This window comes from Pleurotus ostreatus, assembly GCF_014466165.1.
Source record: "Pleurotus ostreatus strain PC9 chromosome Unknown scaffold_1, whole genome shotgun sequence".
NCBI classification, from domain to species: Eukaryota; Fungi; Basidiomycota; class Agaricomycetes; order Agaricales; family Pleurotaceae; genus Pleurotus; species Pleurotus ostreatus.
In genome coordinates, this window is record NW_023503156.1 from 840,638 (window position 1) to 854,074 (window position 13,437).

At 51.4% G+C, this 13,437-nt stretch overlaps 5 protein-coding genes across 5 annotated transcripts; 4 read left to right on the forward strand and 1 right to left on the reverse strand.

Annotated features, from left to right (window-relative positions):
* Positions 1-35: 35 nt before the first annotated feature.
* On the reverse strand, positions 36-2,145 carry PC9H_000275 (uncharacterized protein; the record flags this gene model as incomplete). Its single annotated transcript, XM_036769937.1, has 6 exons — positions 36-537; positions 588-718; positions 773-1,258; positions 1,318-1,430; positions 1,484-1,899; positions 1,949-2,145. 6 exons carry the CDS (start codon positions 2,143-2,145, stop codon positions 36-38), a joined length of 1,845 nt encoding a protein of 614 aa, XP_036635782.1.
* Positions 2,146-4,023: 1,878 nt separating this feature from the next.
* Positions 4,024-6,196, forward strand: PC9H_000276 (uncharacterized protein; the record flags this gene model as incomplete). The annotated part of the gene is made up of 13 exons (XM_036769938.1): positions 4,024-4,181; positions 4,233-4,272; positions 4,327-4,477; positions 4,536-4,666; positions 4,723-5,090; positions 5,156-5,354; positions 5,403-5,465; positions 5,522-5,570; positions 5,627-5,647; positions 5,699-5,817; positions 5,868-5,906; positions 5,958-6,041; positions 6,092-6,196. 13 exons carry the CDS (start codon positions 4,024-4,026, stop codon positions 6,194-6,196), a joined length of 1,527 nt encoding a protein of 508 aa, XP_036635783.1.
* Positions 6,197-7,108: 912 nt separating this feature from the next.
* On the forward strand, positions 7,109-8,130 carry PC9H_000277 (uncharacterized protein; the record flags this gene model as incomplete). The annotated part of the gene is made up of 3 exons (XM_036769939.1): positions 7,109-7,135; positions 7,185-7,359; positions 7,421-8,130. 3 exons carry the CDS (start codon positions 7,109-7,111, stop codon positions 8,128-8,130), a joined length of 912 nt encoding a protein of 303 aa, XP_036635784.1.
* Positions 8,131-9,475: 1,345 nt separating this feature from the next.
* On the forward strand, positions 9,476-10,170 carry PC9H_000278 (uncharacterized protein; the record flags this gene model as incomplete). Its single annotated transcript, XM_036769940.1, has 5 exons — positions 9,476-9,610; positions 9,666-9,772; positions 9,826-9,862; positions 9,921-10,056; positions 10,115-10,170. The coding sequence occupies 5 exons, from the start codon at positions 9,476-9,478 to the stop codon at positions 10,168-10,170; spliced, it is 471 nt and encodes a 156-aa protein (XP_036635785.1).
* Positions 10,171-10,745: 575 nt separating this feature from the next.
* On the forward strand, positions 10,746-12,706 carry BTN1 (battenin CLN3 protein; the record flags this gene model as incomplete). Its single annotated transcript, XM_036769941.1, has 9 exons — positions 10,746-10,836; positions 10,891-10,956; positions 11,009-11,339; positions 11,390-11,763; positions 11,830-11,843; positions 11,911-11,931; positions 11,990-12,091; positions 12,163-12,389; positions 12,490-12,706. 9 exons carry the CDS (start codon positions 10,746-10,748, stop codon positions 12,704-12,706), a joined length of 1,443 nt encoding a protein of 480 aa, XP_036635786.1.
* Between the last annotated feature and the right edge of the window lie 731 nt (positions 12,707-13,437).

The following is a 13,437-nucleotide window of genomic DNA, read 5'->3' on the forward strand; positions in this document are numbered from 1 at the left end:
CGGGTTGAGACAACGAACAAGATATATGAAGGTCGCTATCTCGATTGCTCGACCAAGACCATACCCACCGGTCTGCTTTCCTCCCACTGTAAGTTGACACTAACCTTCCCTTGCGGGGGAATCATACAATGCCAGCTCAACCTCCCATCGCTCCCCGTGCCCACTTCGCCGTCCTCACCTTCCCACTGCACAGTCACAGTATCACTCACTTTCAGCGATGAAGTGCCAGACAACTTGATCGGCTTGAACTGGTACCCTTTGGCCTTGTCCAATATGCTCGTGTTCTCCGAAGGACTCCTCTCCATCTTCGGTGGGGGAGGCAATGTCAGCGCGGGGTTGATCAACTTGACGGTGATCTGCGAGGTTTCGGAGATGGGAACACGGTCGAGGATCTTCAAGTTCTCGATGGGAATCGACTTGGTGTTCCGAATAATTACTTGTCTGGAATACGCTGTCGTGGTTGTCTTGTTGATAAGTCCTGATGACGAGGTCTTCTTGCTCAGCGGGACGTAGGTCGTACGGATCGAGGGATCGATGCTGGTGGGACGATTAAGTCATGAACCCAATGTGATTGCGTGGCGACCTACCCAAGGGAACACTCGAAACTTTCTTGGGGGCTAGCAGCTGGTATACGCGACTTGGCGATGAAGCTTCCGTCAATGTAGACATTAGCAGGCCCATCTACGAGGGTATATTCAGAGCTATTCTTCACTTCGGCCTAAGTAGAGTCAAGCCATTGAGTGGATCCCATGTAGAACTGCAACGAACTCACTTTCAGATGCGCCCTGAGGTCAACTTTCGGCACAACCAGCCACGAAAACGACGCGTCCAATGAGAGCTCAGCGATGGTAACGTTGTGCGCCCGAGCATCGTTGGGCACGCTGATCAAGCCGGGAATGTCGTACGTTGCGCTGAGGCCTCTGAAGTTTGACACGGGGATTGTGGCGTGCGTCATAATCATCGGGGTAGGAGGCGGAGGGACGATGATAGTTCGACGAGTACGAGAGCGGGATCGAGATCGACTTCTACGGCTCCGGGGAGAGTAGGAGCGGGACCGCGAACGGGACCGAGAACGCGAGCGGGAGCTGCGAGAACATGGAACTACCATGGGCTGTGGATAGGCAGGCCCAGCTTGTTGGGGGATGATGAGGGGCGGGTATTCAGAGGAGTTGGTTAATCGATACGATCCCAGGGATGGGACGCGCAAGCCGAAAGTTGGGCTGATGGTGCCCAGCGTTAACTGCACGTTGTCCCAGTTCTGTAAATGACGGCCAATTTGTCAATATCAAAATGCTAACCACAAGGAAGATCATGTACCTCGCCCGTGGATTGAGAAATCGCTGCCTTGTATTTGAGGGTAAAGGGCGCATCTTTGGATTGCATGTTGATGCGGATGTCATAGCTCCCTTGCCAAGAAACACCGGGGACGGCTATAAGTACAATGCGTTAAAGCAAGCCAAACGATGGGGTTGGCGCGACAAACCGTAGATCAACGCAATTTCTGCATCCCCTCCATTGTCAGCGAATATACCGATAGTGGCGGTCAGTTGCAACGGATCCGACGGTTGAGCTTGGGTAGTACGCTTCAGCTCTTCATCACGACGCAGTCGTAGTTTCTCTAGTGCATCCTCGAGGTCCATCAACCGGTCGTCAATCTTCGAGCTCTCGCGCTCGTAGGTTTGCATGATCATTGGAAGTTGGGGGTGATCGGAAGGCACAGCCGCAATGTTGCGCAAATACTTCTCCAAGAACGCGGAGACGTCCTTGCATCTCCTGACTTTATTTGCCATGCTCTGGTGTTCCTTCACCAACGCAGACATAATTTCAGGATCCGCTGTAGCTGGAGGTGTTGGTGCAATGGACACATCGTGAATAGTGGCGGCGCCTCGTCCTTCGACTCTATGGAAACAAATCAATACCGCAGGAGCATCCAGAACGGGGTGGTCACCTTAGCGAGTCTTGATCGACCTCAGTTGGTAGTCCGGATATCTTGACCTGATTGACCCCAACCTGGAGCGATAACTTATACGCTCGAGTCACTTCTGCACGACCGGGGGATAGGTTGACATGGACAATCTTGCTGTCGGTCATAGAGGTGAGCTCGATGATATGAGCCGCGAATTCGGGAGACGATTCTTGGGACATGGCGGTTTGTGTGTAACACAATGGACCCAGCTGTTAGAGGTCCTTTTGTTGTTCCAGAACTCGAGTCATGCTGAGTAGCGCTGAGAATATGCAGGGAACAATGGCTTGACAAGAGCACCACCAATTCGTCTTCAGTAGTGATGGGTTTGTCACAGACGCTGCGACGAGAACAAGGGCATGCTTTTGGTGAACGAATGTCCAGTTGTGGCGGGCTTTCGACTACAGGATGGTGAACAACATCGTCAAGAATATGGTGATATGTCGGCGCTCATCGACGGCATCTCTCAAGTCCGCTGGCCAAGGTATATGATTCTGAACCCAGATCTTTCGTCCTCTTTCATCTGGTGGTCCTCCGTATCAGCACCATGAATGCAAAGGGATCGACGTGACAAGAAGTTCAGCAAACGATTGGAGGTTGATAAAGTGACCACTGACTGGCACCGGTTCTGGCCCCAACCGTGAAACAACCTGTATCAGAGCAGTGCTTCGGCAGAACAATACTTCGAATACTTCGCAAAACAACAGAAACGCAGACTTGAAGACCGTTCATTTCGATTTGCCACCTGCGAGCCCAGCCGATGAGGTTCACCGAAAACCGACACGTCCTCGCCGTCGAAAACGTCGCTCTCAACCACCTATCCCCGACCACGTTTTCGTGCTGATCCCCAGAGAGCATCCACACGATTGCACTCGAAGTTCTGCTGCAAGCCTTCCTGGATCAGTTCACTGGGGATAACCTTGGTCGCTTTCTAACCTAGGGCAGCATTTCTCCAACGCGCACTACCAGTAGCACTTCCCAGACATCCCTCTCCGCTGACACGACGTCGTACTCGTAGACACGGACCAATGCTCGAGGCCTTGCCTTGTGCTGAGACATATAAGCACCAGGACCGATGGACAGGTCTACGCGAGTCTATCGCATGCGGGAGCTGAGGGAGTATCTGGGGTTGGGCAGCCAGGAGCCGAAATGGTACACTGTGGCGTGCACAGGCTAGGCGAGTTCTCATTTTCGCATCGATGACTATAGCCTCGTTGATTGTTGCTCTGCCGTCGTGTTCCTGCTCTCGCCTGTACTAGAAATATCATTCGCATTGCGGTCGTCACTTCATGCCCTCTTGTATTATTTTGTTTACAAGTTGCGTGATCCTGACTGTCTTCTCGCAGAAGCCTCGTTCTTGTCGCCTGGTCGCCTGTCAACGAATCAACGAATCACGATAACAGTCCCCTCCATGGCCATGTGATTCTTTTTGCAGAGACATGCTAATCTCTTCTCAGCCACACCCAAATGTGGCGTGGAGCGTTGCTTTTGCTGTTTTTATCTCGAACGTGCCAGCGTGAGTCTCCTTTTGTGTCGTCAATGAACAAGACTTATACGCAACCGAAGTACTTGTCCGAAAATCCAGCCTTGAGGATGCCTTTGCAACGTCATGAAATCTCTTTTATTGCGACGGTTATGATACAACACCATCGTGCACGGTGGAATAATCTAGTCGCTCTTGTGCATACGGCGGAATGGTGGTTCTCCTTCATATGAACTCGGCTAGCGCTACTGAACAAGCGAAACATGACATCTGAGGGACCAGATAGGGAAGATTCCCTTGATAGCGACGGAGGAGAGCCATAGTACACCCGAAGACAAAATCGTGGCTTCTGGAACGAATCGCAGTTGCGGTGCTGACTGAATGGCCTAACGAAAGGAGTCTCAAAGGAGGTAGTGCTGGTATTTCTCATGCCACTTCCACAGGGCTCGTTAGTTCTAAGTATGAGAACGGTTGCCTATTCTGTTAGCCATAATTCTCATCCTCAATGAAACAGGTAGCTATAATAGAAATGAAGAATATGTAGCTGGGATCGACATTGACCCCCCAATCTGCGATAATGATTCTCGTGGCACTTCTTCTGCTGCTCCCTATCGTCGTCTTTGCGTGGCGCTGGCGGAAGATTGGCCATCGAGAACGGTTTCTTCCTCCGGGGCCTCCGACGAGGTTCCTGCTAGGAAATGCGCCGGATATTCCAAGGACTTTGCCCTTTGTCCAGTGAGTGTTCATTGCGTCGCGTTTAACCGCTAATGTAACTCATACCGCCAGACTCTCGCGATGGGCAGCGGAGTATGGGGAACTAGTGTCGGTAAGGTCCTTACATTCCTCACTGAATATCGCAGTGCTAATCGCCCTTGTATAGGTCAAGATTTTGAACCAGACCATGATCGTCGTGAATAGTGGACCCGCAGTGAAGGAGATCATGGATAAGCAAGGTGTCTTCAGCGGAAATCGCCCCCAGGCGTACCTGATCAAACGCGCGGAGGGCGAATACCCCATATTCTCTAACTTGGGTGGGTGGTCATCGCGATTGTCGTATCGTTGGCTCAGGCTGATCGTCCGCCTTGAAAGACGAGCGCATTTTCAAGGGCAGCCGACGAGCTTATCACACGTTCCTAACCAGCGAAGCTATCGCGAGTTACTTGCCGATGCAACAGGTAGAGTACGCAAGGCTCATGCACGATATCGCGAGGTCTCCCGAGGTTGGCCTTGAACTCTTTGGTTCGCGCCTTATCTCAAGTTACTTTACCTCGAACAGGACTTCATTCCCCACATCAAGCGTATGTCTACTTCGATCATGGTTACCCTCCTCTACGGCAAACCGGTGTCAGACTTTGGGGATAATAAGCATTTGTTATACTTCGATGCTATGAAGAAGTTCACCGAGTTGACTGATCCATGGGCCCATCCGCCTCTGGACATCATGCCCATTCTCAAACACGTTCCTGCGCGCTGGGCCAGGTGGAAAGGCCTATGCGAAGAGGCGAAGCGATTGCGAGGGGCCTTCTTCGACGATATTACTGAAGACTTTGAGGCGAGATATCATGCGGGGGAGCGGACTGGTTCGTTCCTGGAGAAGGTGCTTGATCACCCCAATCACTTCGACATGACCATCGAGGAAATTAGGTGAGGACACCTCGCTTCAACGCTTTACTAGTAGAATGTCTCGCTCAACCTCCTCGCGCGAGCAGGGGCATGAGTCGCCTCCTGATGGATGGCGGAGTCGAGACGTCTGCGTCATATATCCAGAACTTCATCCTTGCTCTTGCATGCCATCCCGCTTGTCAGGACAAAGCACAGGCAGAGATTGACCGAGTAATCGGAGGAGAACGCATTCCGACTCTGGAGGACTTTGACGATTTGCCGTACCTTCGCGCTCTCATCAAGGAGGTAGAGTTTGGGGATTATTTGAGTACTACGTGGCTCAGCGATTTCTAGGTTCATCGATTTCGGCCTGTCCTTCCCGGCGCTGTACCTCATATGGCGGCCAGGGACATTCGCGTAAGTGTCGCCTTCCATGCCAAGTCGTCGTGCTCACCTACTTTTCGCCAAATTAGTACAAGGAACATCTCATCCCGGAAGGCGCGATCATCGTCATGAACACATGTTTGTCTATTCCATTACCCGGTTTTGGATGGCGCAATTGCTAACGACGTATCCAGGGGGGATTTTCCATGATGCGGGTAAGCCTTGCCCACGCGCCCCGTCCGGGCCCCTCTGATCATCGCCTTCAGAGGTATTCGAGAACCCCGATACTTTCGACCCCGAGAGGTATATCAAGTCGGAATATGGCGTCAAGGACGGTGCGAGTCCTGATGGTCTCAGAGACACACTGCCGTTCGGCGCTGGGCGAGTGAGTTGATTAACTACGTTGCCAAACTTGCACGCCTTACCTGTTCCAAGCGTATCTGCCCCGGGGCTGAGATGGGCCAGCGAACAATCGTAAGTATAGTCGTACCCGTGTATACACGGCCGATCTGAGGAAGTACGTAGGCCATCAACACCATGAACCTACTCTGGGCGTTCAAGTTCACGGACAAGGCCGGGAAATGTTCCATGGACTTGGAGAACTACCATGTACGTCTCCTCTGGACGAGATGCTCGCTTGTTCTAACGGACGCTTCAAGGCTGGCGCGGAACTGTCGCCAAACGCGTTCTCCTGCGACATCAAAGTGCGTGATGCCAAACGGGCGAAGCTCATCGAAGAAACCTACATGTATATGACTGCTTGAATCGCATGGGATCTCGTTTGTCATTCTATGAGTGTTATCTAGTAATCACCCTATCGAGCGTCCACGACAATCCGTCGCTATCCCAGCGACAGGATGATGGGGCTCAAGCTCAAGGCCACGAACCCTCACGACCGCATCCGCCAAGTTGCAATACGCCACACTATGTTCACTGCCTTCGGTCCCCTTAAATATTCCAGTTCATCAAATTATCATGAACAGCTCGTAGTCTCAAATGAGTCAATGGCAGTGGACACATTGCATTGTAGGGGATCATCGTTGCAACCTCATAGACACCGCGCAGCATTCCCTCATGCTTCATCACCATGCCCCCCAACCAATCGTTGATTTCAACTCTGCGTATCAGTTATTTGTAGGCCGTCCACGACTCCGCGCGAAGGTAACGTCGTATCGATCACGCTCTGGCCTATGCTATTTTTGCCACCGTCCGATCTCTATCCCCATCGTATTTCATGCGGCACACGACCGTAAGCAACAAGCATGCCAGGGTCATTTCCGCTCACTATGAGTCTCTTTTGAGTCCACTTCGAGAGGTGTATCATGATCTAGACTACAGCCATAAGTACTATACTCTCCATTACCAGGTACTCCGTATGTTGGATATAATCCATTGATTACAACGGTGCAACGACAATGTTCCAAGGAGAAAGCCGTGATGTGATCCCTTGGACCGTTCTCATGTGGGGCGAACATTGGCCGTTAAATTTCACACTTGCAAGGTCGGCCGCCTCAAGTACTTTCCACCTTGGCAATAGGCAATAACTCGGAGTGGGCGCCAAAGAACCTGGTAGCTCGGCAACGGCGGCCACTTCAGTGCACTGCATGACTATAAAGTTCAATGTACGACCCCTGACCAACATTAACCACCGCACCACAACTTGCTACTAAACCACCATGGGCAGATGGACTCAATACGACGAAGTGAGTAGCGTATGAATTCTAGATGAACACGACTAACCATTTGAATCAGGATGCATACCGATTACCAGCAGGTATCAAGCGAACTGCTTACGACGCTGATACTGGTGTCTACACGTACCGCGACGGGAATGGTCAGACCTACGTAGGGTCTCCCCACCAAAGATATGGCACTTTACGCCCCATATCGCAGCCCCCAGCCAGCACAAGACCTATGTTTGATAAGGGTGCGTGGTGTATGTTACCTCAGATGAAGCATGTATCTAACTAGCCACCCCCTCCCTATAGACAAGGCTCCGCTCAGCGTGGACACTAAGTCCCCTGGACCCGCCCCCAAGTCGTTCGCAGATATTCTGAGTCCCGACCAAGTTACCTCTGCTTCCCCCATACGCGATGGGCGCAGCCCCACATCTCCGAAGTCACGGTTCATCGACGCTGTTCGACGTGCTGCTGCCCCGAAGATGCTGGATGTTGTGCATCACACCACCACGACGAGTAAGCGTGAAAGCTTTGCCTCAGATTCGGAGAAACAGAGGCTCCTTCCCAAAGACGTTCCGCAAATGTCGGAGAAGGGGAGGGACCCATTAATAAGGTCCGCTACGAGTGCAGGCCATCGTTCCTCGGCGCCATCAGCGAGATCAGCGACGACGGCCTCTACCTTAGCAAGGGCTGCTACGAGTGCTGGTCATCGTTCCTCACCGCCCGTTTCCGGGCTGGCAAAATCGTCGACCACGGCCTCGAGTTTAGCCAGGTCTGCCACCAACGCGTCTTCTAGGTCGGGCGCAAGTCTCGTTCGCTCAGCTACCAATGCATCGACATATTCTAATGCCTCCACAACATCCCTATCACATCTAGCGAACGCGAAGCCTCTACGTGTGGAATCCATGAAGGAACTACCCAGCGTTCCAACGGGAAAACCACACCACTCAAAGTCATCATCCTCATCGACTTCCAAGCGGAGCTCATCCCAATCTCGTCGCCCAGTCGAAGCTTTGTAATGGTCACTATGTTACTGTCCCCGCGCGATCCACGCAACCTTGCTCTCCATTTATCTTGTATTTCACTCCGGGTTGTTCACATGTAAAAACACGAACGAACGCATTCCCAGCCATCAAGTCTGGAAGAGTTGCGATTGATATGTAACTATACAATGTCTACGTGCCACAGTCTTGGGGCTAGCTGAACATGGTTTCCTGCGGGCTGATGTGGAGTCCGCAAGGCGAAGACAACGAGGTATACACGCGTTGATCTGACCATCGTTCAGTCAGCGGTTGTAGTGCGGTTGAGGTATTTTGATTATATCTAGTGTTGTTACCGTTGTTCTCGTAGCTGGACACAGTTTCTTCCATCACCCTCAAATTGCCTTAGTACTTCAAGGTGTCCCTATGCACCCCTAGTGCCTCGCCCCTAATGAATTGAACTTCTCTGTACCAGCGAACATTCATATGTCCCTACGAGCTCGGCCAGGAATGCCTGGAACTCGAGGAGGCTAGCGATCGAGGAATGTAGATAATATACAGGCCAATCGCGTGAATGATACCTTACGCGAAACGGGCGCTGATGCAAGTCCAAAGCCCATCAGTAAATGTGAGCCTCTTGAAAAATATGGATGAGTAAATATCCTCAAGCGGCACGGTTGTCATATAATGCACAAGTTGGAATATACGCCTACGTTATTCTTGGACGCATTGTATAGCTATCCCTCGCACCTATAGACCCTGAATCATCCCAAGCTTGAGAGTGAAGTGACGCCTCAATTTGGGATGAAGACAGCGCCAAAGCTGTTGCCGTTTAATAGGTATGGGGAATTCTCTCATATGGAATCAGAAGATGTGACGGGCCATATATCGAGAAAGTCCTTCCATCGAGGTACCCTCAGTACTAGTGCATTGATCCAATGCAAATGATTCCAGGTGATGGAAATATATTCGTTGACATTGTACCTGCCAGCCACTAGCCACACTAACCCACATGGCCCAGGAAACGACTTCCTTACTTCTTTATTCGGTGCCGAACCATTTCCGCAATTACATGCTTCATAGTTGCTGCACAGTTGGCCCAAAGCTCCGCATGGAATAGCACATAGACAAAGGAGTCATGAACGAAGGAGTCTACCGATGGGACACGCCGCCCTGAATGATACTCAGCCATCGCGCGCACTGGTGTTCCATACCTACACAACCACTCAACTAGAAGCTATCTGTGTTGCTTAATTGCTCCTTCCGCACCCGCCGTAGCATTGAGGAGTGCTAGGTCGGGCCCAACCACATAAAAGAAAAGGATGGCAAGAGCCAACCCTACAGTTCTCTAGTTGTACCCTCATAGGCTTGTCAACTCTTGCAAATGTCGATCCTCACATCTTCCTGGTTCATTGCTGCTGTTATCCTCGCTGGCTTGGCCGTCCAGTCAGTTCACGGAGCAAGTCTGGGGACGAATACTGAGGACGTTGCTGATGCAAATGCCTGCAAATGCAAATTGGTAAGTGTACACTTGGGCCTTGATGTGGACTTCATTCTGAGTAGTATTCCACAAGAAACTTGGAGACGGAACATTCGAAGGAACAAATTACTCCGCGAAGGAAATCGATGAAGCCCTTGAGAAATACAAGAATTTGGCGAAGCTGGGCAAGAAGGACTTCATGTAACTGCTTGTAGGCCTCAGCCTTCAATGGACTGTACTAACTCAAACACAAGGGGTTTCCCAAAGCACTTCGGCGGCAAAGATAATAGTGTATGTTGAAGAACGATGGCCAGGATTATTTCGATACTGACGAGATATTTTTGAAAAGGGAAACCTAGTGTTTCCTGATGTGAAGGCCTGCGTACCGCCCCTCCAAGAATTCCAGATCCATAAAGCAGGATCAGGGGACTCGCCTCCCAAGTCGGCCGATCGTATTGTAATCGATGCCAATGGAGTCCTCTGTGGTGCGTCCTGTCCATTCACACCATTTCCGACTATTCCGAACGATGCTCTATCGTATAGGATGCATGACACACACCGGGATGAAGAACCCAAATGACTTCCAGGCTTGTAACTAGTATACTGACGGTCGCGTGGCTAGAAAGAGTCATTAGCACGATGTGTACGCCAGCGTAGGTAGGACGACCTCCAAACTTTGGCATGCTTGAATCTAAGAGAAGCGGCTGCGGAAGGATTGCACGCAGAAGCGTTTAACATTACTGACCGCTCGCCAGTGCCTCTTCAAAATATAGTGCAAACACAGACTCGGTATAGGCTTCAGAAGCGCTTTTCGTCGGTATTTTTCGCGAAGAACCTCGAACTTCGGAACCCCAGATCCTGTAATACTACTAGCGTTCGTCATTAGGCAGACAGATCTCTTCACGTCGAGGCAGTGGTAGAAGTACTGTAGGAGGGTTTAGAATCGAGTTCAAGAAGACAGAAGGAAGGTTCAACGTTCAACTTTAAGTTGCGCGCCTAATAGTCCCCGATACAAGCAGGGGCAAACAAAAGCACCTTGCACTACAGTGCCACCAACCGAGCCCTTCCTGGTCGTACTCGCACTCCATGCGTTTCTCTGGATTGACCACTATAAAGTTAGCTCTATAATATCCCGGACTTCACCAAATCATCATAATAATCGCACTAGACGTGGATGCCCACCACCCAGTACGCCTCAGTGTCGGACCATGACGACGCAGGCCGTCATTCGCGAGAGTCACTCTCATTGCTAGACGAGGAGAAAGGTATGTGCGATGCTGGCCTGGAGCTCGAGATATTGATCTTGAACTCGAATGCAGGTCAAGAAACGGGGTTACTCAGGAAACTAGGGGCCTCATTCTTCTTATTCGGATTGATCAATAACGGTCAGTCTTATGTCGCGGGTGGGGAGAGAATTGGTTTACGAAGAATATATAGTTCTATATGTGATTATACTGTCGGCTGCCCTTGACCTGGTCCCTCCATCGACACCGAAGGGAATCATTGCTTTCTGCAATATCGCCCCGTCCCTCATCGCCAAAGTAGGATGGCCATACATTCTCAAGGGCCGGATACGATATACTCGACGCTTGCTGGGATGCTGTTGCTTGAGTACGTTCGGCATGCTGGTAGTTGCTGCGTTCGATAGTCTATACATGAGATTATTGGGCATTGGGATAGCGTCGTTCTCGTCTGGGCTGGGGGAGCTCACGTTCTTGCAGCTTTCAACAACTTATGCGCCGCCGTCTGTTGCAGGGCTTAGCGTAGGGTGAGGAGCTCTATCGGTGCATCCTACTTTCTGCTTACTCTACAGTTCAGATACTTCGCCTCGGGGACAGGGGCCGCCGGACTCGTTGGCGCGTTTCTCTGGTGGGAAATACGTGGACTAGGCGTGCGCATCGGCGTCGGCCTGTCGTCGGTCATGCCATTTATCATCCCCCTCACATACTTCTTCCTCCTCCCATCGACATCGGAGTTTCTGTACATTGATACATCGTCCTCTTCGTACGAGGAGCGCGATCTGACCACGAGTTTCTCGTCGCTGCCGTACACACCCCTGGCTGCGACGGAGGATCAAGTCGGGGAGGAAGAGGGGAGCATCTTGACGTCTGTGAAGCGAGACGTGGCGCTCACGGGGAGCGATAAATGGCGCCTCGTGCAACCCATGCTCTTGAGATACATGTTTCCATTATGTGAGTCCGCCCTCTATCTTACGCCTACTCCAGCTGGCACTTGCTGATGATCCGGCGACCGGTCAGTCTGCGTATACCTGGTGCGTCCACTGTCATTCCTACGTCCTCGCTTGCAGTCTAAGTAGTGCCGTTACCACGGGCTCTCAGTTTGAGTATACGATCAATCAGGTATGCGATACATAGAAGATACGCCGCGCCTTGGATTTTTCGTTGACTGTTAGCAAAGGGGATAGCACCGACACTTCTCTACCCTGTTCCTTCGCCGGAGAAGTACTGGCTGTTGAGTAAGGTTATCCACTCAATCCGCGATTACTACCCTCTCTGGCAGGTACGTCTTTCCATTCCCTGCTCCTTCCCCTTCAAACGTGTCCCACGTGCTGAGTACGACTACTTTAATAGCTAGTATATCAATCCACGGTCTTCCTGTCCCGGTCATCCATCTCCATGGGCCTCCCGCCGCTTCCTCAGCGGCTCCTTCCTCTGCCTGCCGTTGTCCAAGGGGTCATCCTAATCATTTTAGCTACCGAAGCTGCTGTAGGGTTCTTCCCGGACGATTCGGAAGGCCTCAGCGTACTGATGGTGTTCGGGTTGGTATGTCTCGAAGGCATATGTGGCGGCCTCGCTTAGTGAGTTATCCTCTTCGTTCCTTATCCATCTTCCCTCAGATCTTCTGAACTTAAACTCCTATGCTTCCATTAAATCTGCCATTACCGTTGCGTTTGATAGCGTCAACGTCTTCTACCGCGTCAACCAAGAAGCCCCCGATCCCAGGACCGCGCACGACGTCGAGCGCACACGGCAGGAGCGGGAGTTCAAGATAGGCTCGATTGGGTTCTCGGATTCGTCGGGGATATTGCTGGCGTCGGTGCTGGCGATGCCGACGGAGCTGCAGCTATGCAAGGCGCAGGTTGCGAGAGGGAAGATGTTTTGTAAGGGGTTGTAGGGTCGCGGACTAGATGTGCGATTGGACAGGTTTTGTGCCATCGTGGAGGGGTTAACCGTGAGGATGCTTGTCTGTCTACTTTCTGATGTACTATCTATTACAGTTTAGGCCTTGCCATACACGAGGGGGCAATAATACTATGGAAATGGGGGGTCCAATTCTAATGATGCAGAGGAGAGAGTATAAGGTATAGCACAAACATAGAGGTGGGGAAACTTCTTGGCCCAGTCGCTGATCTCGTGTTTGCGTTCCTCCCATCTAACATGCTCATGCTGCGCCAACCGAATCAACGTGATGTCGTACATGTTTTCTATAGCCCAGTCATTCGTTACACGGCCGCTGTCGCCAGCTTCTGAAGATTCGGAGGGAGGGTTTGCCTCATAGCGCTTCCGGCCAACCGAGACACGATCTTCAAAAGTACGTGGTATTTGCGGCGGATCGTGTGTTTGGTTGTGGTGCTTAGGCCAATTTGGTTTGTTCAAATCTTGCCATTGCTTGCGAGAAATATCTCAGATGCGCCATACACATAATGAAGGAGCATGGGATCTGGAAGCCTGCTGGCGACCAGTCGTGGAATTTTGCGTCATTGTGATCTGGTGCTGGTGCTCGATTGAAGTTCAAGAATTGAGTATCATCTGGGGCCTTGATACTGGAGGGTATAACATGATGATGGGGATCCGCGCGTGTCCGGTGGATTCTCGACCGACGGAGGAATATCTGCGCGGTCTAGG